Source organism: Rhinoraja longicauda, chromosome 7 (genome assembly GCF_053455715.1).
Source record: "Rhinoraja longicauda isolate Sanriku21f chromosome 7, sRhiLon1.1, whole genome shotgun sequence".
In the NCBI taxonomy this organism is placed as follows: Eukaryota; Metazoa; Chordata; class Chondrichthyes; order Rajiformes; family Arhynchobatidae; genus Rhinoraja; species Rhinoraja longicauda.
This window is the reverse complement of record NC_135959.1, coordinates 73435289-73451211: the sequence shown is the minus strand read 5'-3', so window position 1 is coordinate 73451211 and position 15923 is coordinate 73435289. Positions and strand designations below refer to the sequence as shown.

Genomic DNA, 15923 nt, shown 5'->3' with positions numbered 1-15923 from the left:
CTTGCATCCCAATAAACCACAGTTTATCAGAGGAAAAAAATAAAGGTTATAGTGATATACAGATTTACAGATATACCAAACAGCAGCAAATTCTTTGCTTGCAACTTTGGGGAACTGAAAATCATTGAGTGAGAGGGTCAGAGAGTCATAGGGCACGGAAACACGCCCGTCCACTCAACCCATCCACACCGACCAAGATTCCCCATCTACACTAGTCCAACCTGCCCGTGTTTGGCTCATATCCCTCTAAAGCTTTCCTATCCAGATTTTGTTATAGTATCTGCCTCAATTGTCTCTTTGGCAGCTCGATCTGTATACCCACCACCCACTGTGTTGAAAAAGTCGCCCCTCAGGTTTCTAATGCATATTGCAATGCATAGGTAAGGGAATCAGAGAAAGCCAGCCATGCACTGCAGTTAGCTGCTAAAATCATTTGGCCCTGGGCCAAAATTAGAGATCAAAATAGCATACTCTTTAAAAAAAAGTTCATTCATAGATTCTGGATGTCACAAGAAAATGCAGCATTTACTGAGGCGATACTTAATTGTCTTAGGAAGGTGATAGTGAATCCTCTTCTCAAAGTATGAGGCGAGACAGACAAAATATTACAACGGTCCTATTAGGCAGTGTTTCTCGATTTAGGTGTGCAACTATATTCAACTTGTACATTCTGGGAGATTATTTAATTAGCTACCTTTGGAGAGAATCACTGGAATATAGATTTGTACAATTGCTATTAATGCTAAGGATTGCAATACTTACCGGATGACACAGAGTGGATAACTCATACAGGACACATCCAAGAGACCAAATATCACTGTAAAAATCAAAAATTATTTCACAGAATGTCAAACAACTAATAATGAAGATTGTACTGAAGCGTAAATATATTTGAGTTCTGATTGTGCTGATTCACTACAAAATAATTTGGTCTAGTTGTAATATGATTCAAATATAACATATTTTTTGGACTGAGTGGTTGTTGGGGGGGGGGGGGGGGTGAGAGGAGGCACAAAGAATACTGCTGATGGCCTTACAACTCTGATGTTATCTGAGACAAGACTTTTCTTTGCCTTCCATCACAGTGAGGGTGTGCCTGGAGCAATCACTGTGATGGTTGTTTGTGTTAAATTGTAATTGTGTGTCTTGTGTTCTTTATTGTTTACTGCCGGACCCTGACGTGAGAGGACGCTGGCGCTATTTGTTCGCCGCTTCTCCGTCAGGACAAATCTTTTGTTTGTTTTTATGTCTTGTTTGCTTTGTAAAGCGTCTTTGAGTATCTTGAAAAGCGCTATATTAAATAAATGTATTATTATTATTATCTGTATGGAGTTTGCACATTCTCCCTGTGACTGCATGAGTTTCCATCCGGTGCTCTGGTTTCCTCCCACATCCCAATATGTGCAGGTTGGTAATTTAGGTAGCCACGTTGTGCAGGTGAGTGGTAGAATCTGTGGGAAGTTATGGGAATGTGAGGGAAAATATGCGATCAGCATTGGCCTGGACACGCTTGGTTCTGGAGGTTGGCAGCAGGCACCTCTCCTATTACCACCCTCTCTGGGAATGTGATTACACCTCAGCTTTTCCCCCATACTGCAGTAAAGATTACAACTCCCATCCGCAACCCACCTGCTCGTGCCCCATACCCAATGCCCCTCAGAGCTAAGATGTTAGTCATGTGCTGTGAATGCCCATGGAGGTTGGTAACACTGTGGGCTCCCTGCCATTCTCACAGAGCTGACCAGTTTCATCCATTGACAAAGTCATCCCCTTGCTTTCTGACAAGTTTTAGCTTGGGATTTTAGTTTAGTTTATTGTCAAGTGTACTGAGGTGATGATGGAAAGCTTTTTTGTTACATGCTATTCAGTCGGCAGGAAGACTATACAAGTAAACTGTAATCATGTAAAGTTGATCTACAGATGATCTACACCTGCTCCCATATCTCAGTTTTAGTTTTAATTTAATATGCTAGGCCTGACCTAGTCTTCTCTCCAGCCTGTAATTGATTACACTTACAACAGCATAGAGAGGGGTAAACTGCAGTCACTTTTTGTCTCTCTTCATTAACTAGATTTAAATGAACGAGGCCTGAGTGAAATATTAACCGTAAAATGGCCGTTTGTCAGAGTTGTACGTAAGATCAAAGTGACACCGACAGCATGTTTCACGGGGCAAATGAAAAATACTTGCGTTTTATTGTTATATGGTCGATTCTCACATATTTCTGGAGATAAATAGTATGGTGTTCCGATGCACGTATGTGCTAACTCCATAGTACTGCAAGAATATAAGAGCAACCAAAATAAGAAATACTAGCAACACAATTATACAATGCAACATTAATATCTTGATACGTCTGAACAATTTGAGCTGCGTTTTTGAATATCGTACTTCAACTTAGGTGTGTAAAATCATGAGGAGAACAGATGGGGTGAATACTCAAGAGTTTTTTTCCCCAGGGTAGGGGAATCAAGAACGAGTGGGCTTGGACTTAAGGTGAAAGGGGAAAGATTTAATAGGATTAATTCACAAAATGCTGGAGTAACTCAGCAGGTCAGGCAGCATCTCGGGAGAGAAGGAATGGGTGACGTTTCGGGTCGAGACCCTTCTTCAGACTGATGTCGGGGGTGGGACAAAGGAAGGATATAGGTGGAGACAGGAAGATAGAGGGAGATCTGGGAAGGAGGAGGGGAAGGGAGGGACAGAGGAGCTATCTGAAGTTGGAGAAGTCGACGTTCATACCACCGGGCCGCAAACTGCCCAGGCGAAATATGAGGTGCTGCTCCTCCAATTTCCGGCGGGCCTCACTATGGCACTGGAGGAGGCCCATGACAGAGAGGTCAGACTGGGAATGGGAGGGGGAGTTGAAGTGCTGGGCCACCGGGAGATCAGTGGCGTTAATGCGGACCGAGCGCAGGTGTTCAGCGAAGCGATCGCCGAGCCTGCGCTTGGTTTCGCCGATATAGATGAGTTGACATCTAGAGCAGCGGATGCAATAGATGAGGTTGGAGGAGGTGCAGGTGAACCTCTGTCTCACCTGGAAAGAATGTTTGGGTCCTTTGATGGAGTTGAGGGGGGAGGTAAAGGGACAGGTGTTGCATCTCGTGCGGTTGCAAGGGAAAGTGCCCGGGGTTAGGGTGGTTTGGGTAGGAAGGGACGAGTGGACCAGGGAGTTGCGGAGGGAACGGTCTCTGCGGAATGCAGAGAGGGGAGGGGAGGGGAAGATATGGCCAGTGGTGGGGTCCTGTTGTAGGTGACGGAAATGTTGGTGGATGATATGTTGGATCCGCTGGCTGGTGGGGTGGAAGGTGAGAACGAGGGGGATCCTGTCCTTGTTGCGAGTGGGGGGATGGGGAGCAAGAGCGGAGCTGCGGGATGTAGAAGAGACCCTAGTGAGAGCCTCATCTATAATGGAGGAGGGGAAGCCCCGTTTTCTGAAAAACGAGGACATCTCGGAAGCCCTAGTCTGAAACACCTCATCCCGGGCACAGATGCGGCGTAGACGGAGGAATTGGGAGTAGGGGATAGACTTTTTGCAGGGGACCGGGTGGGAAGAAGTGTAGTCCAGATAGCTGTGCGAGTCGGTGGGCTTGTAATAAATGTCCGTCACTAATTTTTCTCCTGTGATGGAGATGGTGAGGTCCAGAAACGGGAGGGAGATGTCAGAGATAGTCCAGGTATATTCCAGGTAGATTTAATAGGAACCTGACGGGCAACTCTTTCCACACATAAAGTGGTGGATATATGGGACGAACTGCCAGAGGAAGTAGTTGAGGCAGGTACAATAACAACATTTCAAATACATTTGGACTGGTACATGAATAGGATAAGTTTTGAGGGATATAGGCTAAATGCGGGCAGGTGGGACTAGCATAGGTGGGGCATCTTGGTCAGCAAGAACAGGTTGGACCACTGCAGGTGTTTCCATGCTGTATGACTCTATGCCTCTAACTTTACAAATTTAATTTAGCTTCAATATTTTCTTCCATTCAACAAAATGAAATCAAAATTATCTTTCTAAATACCTTTAAGGAATCAAGATCCTGCAATGAGGATTGAATTTGTGACTGTTGCTACATTTTTCCATGATGTTGAGCAAAATATGCAACTTTATCCTGAGAAATGTAATGGTTGTCATGGCATCGAGAAATCGTGGAGACTTACACAAACACTGCTTTTGTTGTTTGAAAGAACACTTGTTCTGAGCCCGAAGAAGGGTTTTCACCCAAATCATTGTCTGTCCATTCCCTCCACAGATGCTGCCTGACCCGCTGAGTTGCACCAGCACTGTGTTTTGTGCTTGTTCTTTGCCCCTGACTCTGCTTTTGCCTGTTACAGTATGTTCCACATCCACAGCCCTTCTCTACTCCTGTACAACCATGTGTGGAAACAACTGCCATCACATTTTCGAGCAATATTCAGAGTGAAAATAATTTACTTCATCGGTTTTCTAGCTTCTGTCTGAAGAAGGATCTCAACCCGAAACGTCACCCATTCCCTTTATCTTTGGTGTAAACCAGCATGTGCAGTTTCTTCCTCCTTAACGACTCATAGAACCAGCGCTGTGCAGCTCAGCAGCTTTGACCCACCTTGTCCATGCCAGCCATGTTGGCATACTGGGCTAGTCCCACCTGCCGTGTTTGGTCCATATCCCTCTAAACCCTTCCTATCCATATATCTGTCCAAATGTCTTTTAAAAGTTGTAATTGTATCCACTTCGATAGCTTCCCCTGGCAGTTCATTCTAGATATGGACTACCGTTCGAGTGAATAAGTTGTCCCCAAGGTCCCTCTTAAATCTCTACCCTCTCACCTTAAGCTTGTGCCCTCTGGTTTTAGAATCCTCTACCCTAGCGGAAAAAAGATTGTGAGCATTCACTTTATCCATGCTCCTCATGATCTTGTACACCTCAATAATGTTACCCCTCAGCCTCCTACACTCCAAAGAAAAACGACCCAGGCGATCCAACCTCTCCCTGTAACTGAAGCCCGCAAGCCCAGGTAACATCCTGCTGAATCTCTCCTGAAAGACCCATTCATCAGAGGGAATAGTCTTTCTCTATCTCCATCAAAACCTCACTCCAACCAACTGGATTATCTCTTTGTATACTTGATTTCAATGTTTTAACCTCCCCTCATAACTGGTCCCTGGTATATCTCAGAATGCACAGGTTTGGACTACCATCATATTATTTGTATTAGAAACCTGTAATATTAAAAACAACTTACTTGTTCAACATGCGTGCAATTCCAAAGTCTCCAAGTTTTGCAGTTTTTCCATTGTTACAAAGAAAAATGTTCTAAGAATAAAAATATAATTTAATTATTTTCATAAAATATCCTTGACAAAAATCACTCATTTACCTGAGCTATGCTCCAAAGAAAAAAGTCCCAGCCTATCCAACCTCTCCCTATAACTCAAGCCCACAAGTCCAGGTAACATCCTGGTGGATCTCTTATGCACCTTTTTTACAACATAATGATGTCCTTCCTGTAGTTGTTTCAATATGTCTGCATTATCACAATTAGAATTATAGGGACTGATTCAGTACGAACTTTTCAAATATATTTAATCCTGATATATAATTTGACACATCAATATTTAGTGCATAAAATCATGAGGGGAATAGATAGGGTGAATGCACGTTCTTTTACCCAGAGTAGGGGAATCAAGAATGAGAGGACATAGGTTGAAGGTGAGAGGGCAATGCTTTAAAGGGAACCTGATGGGCGATGTTTTCACACATCAGGTGATGGAATTGTGGAATGAACTGTCATAGGAGGTAGTTGAGGAAGGTGTTGTAAAAACATTCAAAAGACATTTAAAATACAGAAGTGTTAAAATGCACACCTCCAGATTCAGGGACACAGTTTCTTCCCAGCTATTATCAGGTCACTGAACCATCTTACCAAAACCTAGAGAGCAGCCTGAGCTAGTATCTACATCTTTGGAGACCCTCGGACTATCTTTGATTGGACTTTACTGGACTTTATCTTGAATTACACGTTATTCACGTTATTCACGTTATTCCCTTTATCATGTATCTGTATACTGTGTATGGCTCGATTGTAATCACGTATTGTCTTTTCGCTAACTGGTTAGCACGCAATAAAAGCTTTTCAAGATATCTTGGTACACGTGACAATAACCTAAACACAAACTCAAACGTTTGGACATGTACACAGACAGGTATGATTGGAGGGATATGAGCCAAACACAAGCAGGTGGGACCAGCATAATGGGGCATCTTGGTCGGCATGGGCAGGTTGGGCCGAAGGGCCTGTTTCCATGCTGTATGGCTCAAGAAAGATTTAAAAGTAAAATCTTCCAGGAAAAAAAGGTATAAATGTGCCGCTAAGCTTCAAAGGAGTTTGATCTCATCTGGTCCCTATTATTTGTTTCATCTTTTACCCTTTGGACTTTACCTGTGCCTTGATGTCCCGGTGTAGCACCTTCCGATCATGAATGTACTTCAGTCCTAGACAGATTTGTACAAACCAATCTAAAATCTGGAAAAAAATAGGGAAACACCGGTTATATAGTTTTGACATCTAAAACACGAGAACATTTAATTGTGGAAAAAACAATAGATGTAACTTTTATGTATACAAAAAAACTGCAGGTGCTGAAATTTTGAGAAAAACACAAAGTGCTGGAGGAACTCGGCAGGTCGGGCAGCATCTTGGAGGGAACGGTGATACGTTGTTATTGTTCTGCAGATTGATTGAGTAGGAGGGAGAAAGCTGGAAAAGAGAGGGTGAGGGCAGGACAACCCCCGGCAAGTGATGGGTGGATACAGATGAGGGGGGTGATTGGCAGATGGGTGGAGTAAGGGACAAAGGCAGGAGGTTAAAAGTAGATAAAAGGGTGTCAGATACAGTAAGGAGAGGAGTGAAATGCAAGCCGGATGGAGGGACGTGGGTTGAAGCAGGGGAAAGGGGAGGATCTCCAAACCCTCTGATTCTGCCTTGGTCTTTGAGCTTGCAAGCACAGTACCTGCCCTCCTCTTAACATTGGGTTTTTAATTCCCACCTCTCCCCACCCACAATCATCTGAACATCACAATACCAGACATCAAAGAAGACAAATCGCAGGAAATGATTCAGCGGGTCAGGCGGCATCAGTGGAGACAGAGAGCGCTAATCTTACAAGTCCGTGACCCGTTGCCAGAATTGGAAAATACCTGAGCAGACGTGGGTGCTTGGGCACATGTCCAGTGAAGCCATGTTCCACCCAGGTCTGTCAACTCATCATCATAGAATCATACAGCATGGAAACAGCCCCTTTGGCCCAACTCGCCCATGTTGAACAACTAGTCCCACCTGCCTGCGTTTGGCCCATATGTTTTTGCCCTAAACCTTTCCTATCCATGTACCTGTCCAAGTGTCTTTGTGTACTCTGTACATGTACTTTGATGTACTCATGTTCACACTTCACAGATAATTTAGTGACGTGCATCTTTCCGTGCCCCAAATCCCACCTTCCATCTCACATCCACCTTCCAAACCAAGAGCATATTTAGTCCCTACCTGCTCCTCCTCAAAGCGAACACCATGCTGCATGTTGACTCTGTGCATCAGGTCACCACTATCACAGTATTCCATTACTATGTACAGATTTTGTCTCTCTGCAAATGAGGTACAAAATATTACATAAGACAGACACAAAAAGCTGGAGTAACTCAGCGGGACAGGCAGCATCTCTGGGGAGAAGGAATGGGTTCGTTTCAGGTCGAGGCCTTCTTCAGACTGGTTAGGGATAAGGGAAACAAGAGAGATATCGGCGATGATGTAGAGAGATGAAGAACAATGAATGAAAGATATGCAAAAAAAGTAACGATGATAAAGGAAGCAGGCCATTGTTAGCAGTTTGTTGGGTGAAAACGAGAAGCTAGTGTGACGTGGGTGGGGGAGGGATAGAGAGAGAGAGAATGCCGAGGTTACTTGCAGTTAGAGAAATTAATATCATACCACTGGGCTGTAAGCTGTCCAAGCGAAATATGAGATGTTGTTTGTCCAACATTATTACTTTTGTAAATCATGCCTGTGGTTTCTTTAAAGGCACGTTCTTTAACCAACATTATCTTTTACCCAGGGGAGGGGAATCAAGAACCAGAGGACAGAGGTTTAATGTGAGAGGGGAAAGATTTAATCAGAACCTGAGGGGCAACTTTTTCACACAGAGGGTGGTGGGAATATGGAACGAGTTGGCAGAGGAGGTAGTTGAGGCAGGTACTATAACAACAATTAAGGGATATTTGGACAGGTACATGGATAGGAAAGGTTTAAGGGATATGGGCCAAACACCGGCCGATTAGACTAGTGTAGATGGGGCATCTTGCTTGGCGTTGGCAAGTTGGTCAAAGGGCCTGTTTTGGTGCAGTATGACACCATAAGCTATTAATACATTGCTAGGCAGAAGTGGTGACTGGGATCCAGATAATGGGGCAGCCCACCAGAGTTTGGTCCCAGGTAGATCTGAAAGAATGGATGGAACTTATGGGGATCTGCAACATGGGGGATCCAAACATCCCCTGGATTGATCAAGAAAGCATTCCAACTCTTCCTGGACCCACAAAATACGCTGTTTGCTGCTCGGTATTTGGATCTCATTGTCTCCTGAAGCACAGCACCGGTCACAATGGACTATAAACTAAGATTATGGAGACACATAAGACTGCAGAAGCTGGAGGAACTTAGCTGGTCTGGCAGTGTCCCTTACCATGCATCAAAAGACTGTAAATGACTCAATTGTAATCATGTATTGTCTTTCTATTGACTGGATAGCACGCAACAAAAGCTTTTCACTGTACCTCAGTACACGTGACAATAATAAACTAAACTAAACTAATTGTGAAGGGAATGGACACATGACATTTCAGGTTGAGATCCTTCATCAAACCTATGCCCTCTAGATTCTTGATTCCCCTAACCTGGGTGAAGGACTCTGTGCATTCACTCTATCTATTTCCATCATGATTTTATAAACGTAAGAAAAATAGTTACCTTCAAATGAATCCAGAAAAGTAACAATGTTGGGGTGTTTCATTTTTTCCAGGAGAGTCACTTCTTTAAAGGAAGCCTCCTTTTCTTTCTGGCGCATCTAAAAGTAGAAGCAGGCAAGCAAACTGATAGTGTGTTAGTTCTCAAAACTGAAAATGTTGAAAGTGCTCAGCAGGTGAACTCACGACGAGGGAACAATAGTTAACATTTCAGGTCGTTAACCACACATTAGAAATTCCTTGTGGCACATTTGCTGACATTGAAGAGGCGCTGGGCAGAGAGAGAGGGGCAGGTTGGTTCCGTCTGTGTCTGTGAGAGTGCCTATCTGCACTAATCCCACTTTCCCCTCTCATATCCCTAACATCTCCCCACACATATAGAAACAAGGAATTGAAGATGTGGATTATAAGAAAGGTGGAGTAATTCAGCAGGTCAGGCAGCATCTCTTGAGAGCAGGGATAGGCGAGGTTTCGGGTCGGGATCTTCCCCAACCACCCGAGATTGTGCTGCCATCCACGCATACTCAGGGACATTGACAGTGCAGGATAACTGGACAACCTAACTTTCCAGGTGCTGTTGTCCACACAACCCTCTCCTCCACAGTTCCTCATAATAACAAATGTCAATCATGAAAAGGACGCTGGGGAACCTAAACTGAGAGTGTGGAAGGGAAGGGGTGGCTAATCAGCCTGGGGGAAAACCACATGGGGCAGATTCCTGCAGGCAGTGTCGATGAAATTAGAGAAGATTAGGGGTGTTGGAGAGGAGATTAAAAAAAGACACAAAGTGGTAGAGAAATTCATTTGAGGCCCTCGGTCTATCTTTAATCAGACTTTGCTGGACTTTATCTTGCACTGAAAATTATTCCCTTTATCATAGAAACATAGAAAATAGGTGCAGGAGTGGGCCATTCGGCCAGCACCGCCATTCAATATGATCATGGCTGATCATCCAAAATCAGTACCCCGTTCCTGCTTTTTTCCCCATATCCCTTGATTCCATTAGCCCTAAGAGCTAAATCTAACAGGAAGATTGTTCCCGATGTTGGAGTCCAGAACCAGGGGTCACAGCTTAAGGATAAGGGGGAAGTCTTTTAGGACCGAGATGAGAAAACATTTCTTCACACAGAGAGTGGTGAGTCTGTGGAATTCTCTGCCACAGAAGGTAGTTGAGGCCAGTTCATTGGCTATATTTAAGAGGGAGTTAGATGTGGCCCTTGTGGCTAAAGGGATCAGGGGGTATGGAGAGAAGGCAGGTACAGGTTACTGAGCTGGATGATCAGCCATGATCATATTGAATGGCGGTGCAGGCTTGAAGGGCCGAATGGCCTACTCCTGCACCTATTTTCTATGTTTCTATGTTTCTAACTCTCTCTTGAAAACATCCAGTGAATTAGCCTCCACTGCCTTCTGTGGCAGAGAATTCCACAGATTCACAACTCTCTGGGTAAAAAGGTTTTTCCTCATCTCAGTCCTAAGTGGCCTACCCCTTATTCTTAAACTGTGACCCTTGATTCTGGACTTCCCCAACATCGGGAACATTTTTCCTGCATCTAGCCTGTCCGATCCTTTAAGAATGTTGTACGTTTCTATAAGGTAAACACCAAATGCTGGAGTAACTCAGCGGGTCAGGCAGCATCTCAGGAGAGAAGGAATGGGTGACGTTTCGGGTCTTCAGACTGATGAAGAGTCTCGACCTGAAACTTCACCCATTCCTTCTCTCCTGAGATGCTGCCTGACCCGCTGAGTTACTCCAGCATTTTGTATCTACCTTCAATTTGAACCAGCATCTGCAGTTATTTTCCTACATATGTTTCTATAAGATCCCCTCTTATCCTTCCAAATTTCAGTGAATACAAACCCAGTCAACCCATTCTTTCATCATATCTCGGTCCACCATCCCGGGAATTAACCTGGTGAACCTATGCTGCACTCCCTCAATAGCAAGAATGTCCTTCATGTATCTGTAATCTGTGGATGGCTTGATTGTAATCATGTATTGTCTTTCTGCAGACTCCATAGCATGTACCTTGGTATATGTCACAATAAACTAAACTAAACTAACTCAAGCAACATCTGAAGAGAACCTGAATAGATGACATTTCGGGTCTAGACCCTTCTTCAGAGAAGATGAAGTTAGGTAAGGGCAAGGAGATAATCAGGAAGACTGGGGAGAAAAACCAGGAAGCAAAATTGAAAATGGAGAAGTTGCTGAAAGAAATTTTAGGTACCATTTTAACATTACTAGTTAAGTAATTATTGCAAATGCAAATCATAAATTAGCTACGGAACCTTTGTGTTTATTTTTCGAAAATATATAAAAGCTATTTTCATAGATGTTTCAGAGTAGAGTCGATTTATTTCAAATGTCAGGCTCACCTTTGCAGTTTTAATCTCTTTTATCACAACCTGTGTGGTGTGACCTTTGGCTTTAACCAAGAAAGCTTTTCCAAATGCTCCTTCACCAATCTGCCTGATTACGTCATATTTATCCATTGTGTTAGATAATCTGTTGCAGACCCCTAAAATAGAAAATACAGTTTTCTACTTATGAACTTAAAGGTCATTTATATTGTAGGCTTTACATTAGTAGAAAATCCACAAATGTCAAAATTAATACAAAATATCTAGAGTCAAGAGTGTTTAATTGTTATATGTAACGACAATAGTACAATTAAGTTATTGCTGCAGTTTAATAGGCCCGTAAACTCAATGCACACAGATAAAAGTTCACTAATTAATAATACAACAAACTAATAGGTTCACCAGGTTAATTCCCGGGATGGCGGGACCGGCGCGGCCTGGAACGTGGAAACTCCAACAGTCTGACCGCGGGTGAAGACGGCAGGGGAAGAGAAAAGACATTCTGGCCTTCCATCACAGTGAGGAGGTGACTGGAGGAGACTCACTGTGATGGATGTTTCTTTTTTTTGTTTTGTGTTGGTTTGTGATTGTGTGTGTAATTGCTTATTTTTATTGCTCTTATTGTTGGACTGTGGGTGACGAAATCTCGTTCAAAAGACTTGTTTTTTTTGGATGACAATAAAGGTTATTCTGATTCTGATTCTCTAATATCCATAATACTTGGTAGCCTTAAACCAAAACTGGTCTGTAGTGCAACCAAAAGCACACGCACAGAAAATCATAATTGCTGAGGTTAGTGTTGCGTAGTGCCGTAAAGCTTGGTTATTGCATGGTCAAAAGTTGAATTTAGGTAGGCAGTATTATGCTACTTTTATGAAACATTATTATATCAGTCAGCTTTTCCTGAGCTACCGTACAACTCTAAAAATTAATGTCATGAAGTTAACAGCCTCCTCAGATAAACATCTATGAATTTCCAACCTATATTTGAATCTCTAACTAAAGATAACCTAAGAACAAAGATCCTAAGGAGAAACAAGGAACTGTGGATGCTGGTTTACAAACATAAGATACGAAGTGCTGGAGTAACTCAGCGGGTCAGGCAGCATCTCTGGAGAACCTTTGGGTCCTATCTGTGCGACCCTTCTTTAGACTGACCCTACATTTTGTTTTTCGAATCATAGAGCCATGAAGCACAAAACAAGCTCTCCATCCTACCACATCTCTGATGATAACTAGGCACCTACTTACGCTAATCCAATTGCCTCTCTCACATCCCCAATAATCCCTCCTCCTCCAAAAAATCCTTCCCCATCCAGCCTAGGTTCTCCTGCCACCTATGTACATATGGGGAATTTTACAGTGGCCAAATAATTTGACAACCCATACATCTCTGAGATCTGGGAGGAAACCGGAGCACCTGAAGGAAACCTATGTGGTCATGGAGAGAACGTACAAACTTCATAAAGGCAGCACCCAATGTCGTCATTGAATCCAGGTCTCTGGAACCGTGAGGCATAGTATTAACAAGAATATTTTTGGCAACAGTAACTTTTAAACTCCATCTGCCATTCCTTGGCTCACTGGCCCAGTTGATTAAGATCCTATGGTAAACTTGGACAACATTCTTCACTGTCCATATAGTGACATCTGCAAACTTACTGACCATGCTACCTATATTCACATCCAAATTGTTAACATAAATAATAAACAAATAATGGACCCAGCATCTATCCCTGTACCTCCAGACTAAAATATACCTTCGCCCACCACCCTCTGCCTCCTCCCTTCGAGCCAATTCTGTATCCAATTACCTAGCTTACCCTAGATCCAGTGAGATCTTCCAGACCAGCGGAACCTTGGTCCAGACCAGCGGAACCTACCATGAGGAACCTTGGCAAAGGATTTGTGATATATTTTTGTTTCAAGTGCCCTTTCAAAAGCAGTCAACCTTAAATTCATTGACAGGGGAAGGGTGAAAATGATCCTGTGCTTCAGATAGAATGGAGAGGAATAGAGAGGAGAAGGACCGAGGTGGCAGGGGGAGGGGGGCAGAGGTGGAGAGAGAGACAGACAGAGAGGGAGAGACGGGGAGAGTGGAAAGATAGAGATGGGGCGGGCAGCGGAGCGAGAGTGACAGTGAGTGTGGGGAGAGAGAGGGAGAGCGTGGAGAGAGAGGCAGAAGCGCAGATAGAGAGAGTGGAGAGAGACAGAGTCATGGAGACAGAGATAGAGAAAGACAAGCAGAGACACAGAGAGAGAATGTGAAGGAAGGAAGTACAGGCTGAAACCGAAGGTGGACATGGACACAGGATGGGTGATGTTTCGGGTGGGGACCCATCTTCAGAGTGGAGACAGAAAGGAACGAGGGGGGATCAATTTATGGACGGACTGGGTCAGTTTATGTGTAGGAAGGAACTGCAGGTGCTGGTTTAAACCGAAGACAGACACAGAAAGCTGGAGTAACTGTCTCAGCGGGACGGGCAGCATCTCTGGAGAGAAGGAATGGGCGATGACCCTTCTCCAGTCTGTAGAAACATCCGCCATTCCCTGTCTCCAGAGACGCTGCTGCCTGTCCCGCGGAGACAGTCACTGCAGCAGCTTGTTGTGTGCATCTGGTTACCATGACGCCAGCCACACAGTCAGTCAGGGCGGCCAGGCCTCCCGACCACACTGCCTCCCTCCCCACTCATCCCTTCCCCTCTCCTCATTTCCCCATCGCCTCACCTCACCAGGCCCGGCCTGGCCCCCCGCCACCGCGCCGAGATGCAACCCCTAGACGTCAGTCCGTCCGTCGGTTGGTGGGTGTCCGGCCGGGCCCCCGCGCGGGGCATCCTGGGGCTTGTAGTCCCGCTCACCATGGCAACCGAAGCCTCCCGCTCCCAATCGAACTACAGCCCCCGTCGTGCATCGCGGCCCCTACCGTCACCTGCCGCCCCGTCGGCCAATCAGTCAGCGCGGCCGGAGACGCCGCTTCAGCCCATCAGCCCAGACTATCTCGTATCTTGTGGTCATCACTTGCGAAGTGTTCACCAGGGACTATACTGGAAGTAGCGGCATTTACATTTTTTTTTAAACCAGGGACAAATTATTTATTTATTTATCTGTCTTTTTTTTTTTTTAATTTAATTTAATTTTTTTTTTATTTTTTTTTTTATTAAATCTTTTTTTTATTTTTTTTTAAATTTCTCTCTCTCTCTCTCTCTATATATATATATATATATATATAGACAGACAGAACCTTTCTCCTAGGATGCAAATATCAAAGACTGGAAGGCATGGATGTACAGTGAGGTGGGAGTGGGTACTCTCACGGAGACATGCAGGGCAATTTTTTATCACTGAGATGGTGGTGGGTGCCTGCAATGAGTTGCCGGGAGTGAAGGCAGATACATTAGTGGACTACGATAAGAGACTTTTGGATAGGCACATTGTGGGACAAAGTGCTTGTTCTTGTGATGTAGAGTTTTGTGCTTACATCTTGTCTTTAGATCTGCGCTCTCTGACAGTCTCTGACACTCTTTTGTCTCCTTGTCACTTACTCCACCCATCTGCCAATCACCCCCCCCCCACACCCCCCACCACGTATCCACCCATCACTTTCCAGGCTTTGTCCTACCCCACCTCACTTTTCCAGCTTTCTCCCCCCTCCTTCATCAGGCTGAAGGTTCCCGACTAAAACATCGTCTGTCCATTGATGCACCGATGCTGCCTGATCCGCTGATTTCCACCAGCACTTATTATTCTGTTTGCATTGTCTTTACAGCTGCATAACCTTATTCTGTGATACAGTCAACATCCAGCATGCATGCAAGGTGGTTTTGAATTTATTTGATAGTATTTTAGTGGATCTCAGCACACGTTCACCTGGCTGACAACTTTGTCACAGGTTTTTCAGCAAACATTGCTGAAATGCAACATCTTTTACAGATGTTTCTCTCTGCTTGTTATCTGTGGCATCTTTGAATCATACAAGTACTGGCAAGCTTCTTCAACCATATTGCAGCACGGTGATGCAGCGGTAGACTTGCTGCCTTACAGCGCTTGCAGCGTCAGAGACCCGGGTTCCATCCTGACTACGGGCGCTGTCTGTACGGAGTTTGTACGTTCTCCCCGTGACCTGCGTGGGTTTTCTCTGAGATCTTCGGTTTCTTCCCACACTCCAAAGACGTGCAGGTCTATAGGTTCATTGGCTTGGTAAATGTAAAAATTGGCCCTAGTATGTATAGGACAGTGTTAATATGCAGGGAACTGGTTGGCGCAGACCTGGTGGGCCGAAGGGCCTGTTTCCGCACTGTATGTCTAACCTAAACTAAACTATTGCATTTCTCTCAGACTCCAACCTGAGTCCAAACCATTAGATTTTAGTAAGCATTACCTAGTTAAACATTTGAAGCAACCTTCACGTATCCATCCATCAGCATGGATTTGTCGGGATCAAGAAGCCTCCATGTGCCAATGACTTCTCTCTTTGGTTTGATAATTTCCATGTGTTGTTAGAACTTTCTCATACCATAGGTTTTCTGTTTGGTAGACAGGGTGGCCATTTTCATTGAA

General features: G+C 44.3%; 1 protein-coding gene across 3 annotated transcripts in view; it reads right to left on the bottom strand.

Annotated features, from left to right (window-relative positions):
- nek5 (NIMA related kinase 5) overlaps positions 1–14183 on the bottom strand; it is a 38631-nt gene extending 24448 nt beyond the window's left edge. For 2 of the 3 annotated variants that reach the window (XM_078402864.1, XM_078402865.1), the window contains exons 1-8: positions 14094–14183; positions 11382–11524; positions 9007–9103; positions 7531–7628; positions 6427–6510; positions 5230–5300; positions 2192–2278; positions 763–817 (exon numbers count right to left, since the gene is read on the bottom strand). In XM_078402864.1, coding sequence (XP_078258990.1) covers positions 763–817; positions 2192–2278; positions 5230–5300; positions 6427–6510; positions 7531–7628; positions 9007–9103; positions 11382–11498 — 609 coding nt within the window. In that variant the 5' untranslated portion in view covers positions 11499–11524; positions 14094–14183. Of the gene's footprint in view, positions 1–762; positions 818–2191; positions 2279–5229; positions 5301–6426; positions 6511–7530; positions 7629–9006; positions 9104–11381; positions 11525–14093 lie in introns of those variants that run through there. The other variant, XM_078402866.1, reaches the window with a different exon arrangement.
- Positions 14184–15923: the final 1740 nt, after the last annotated feature.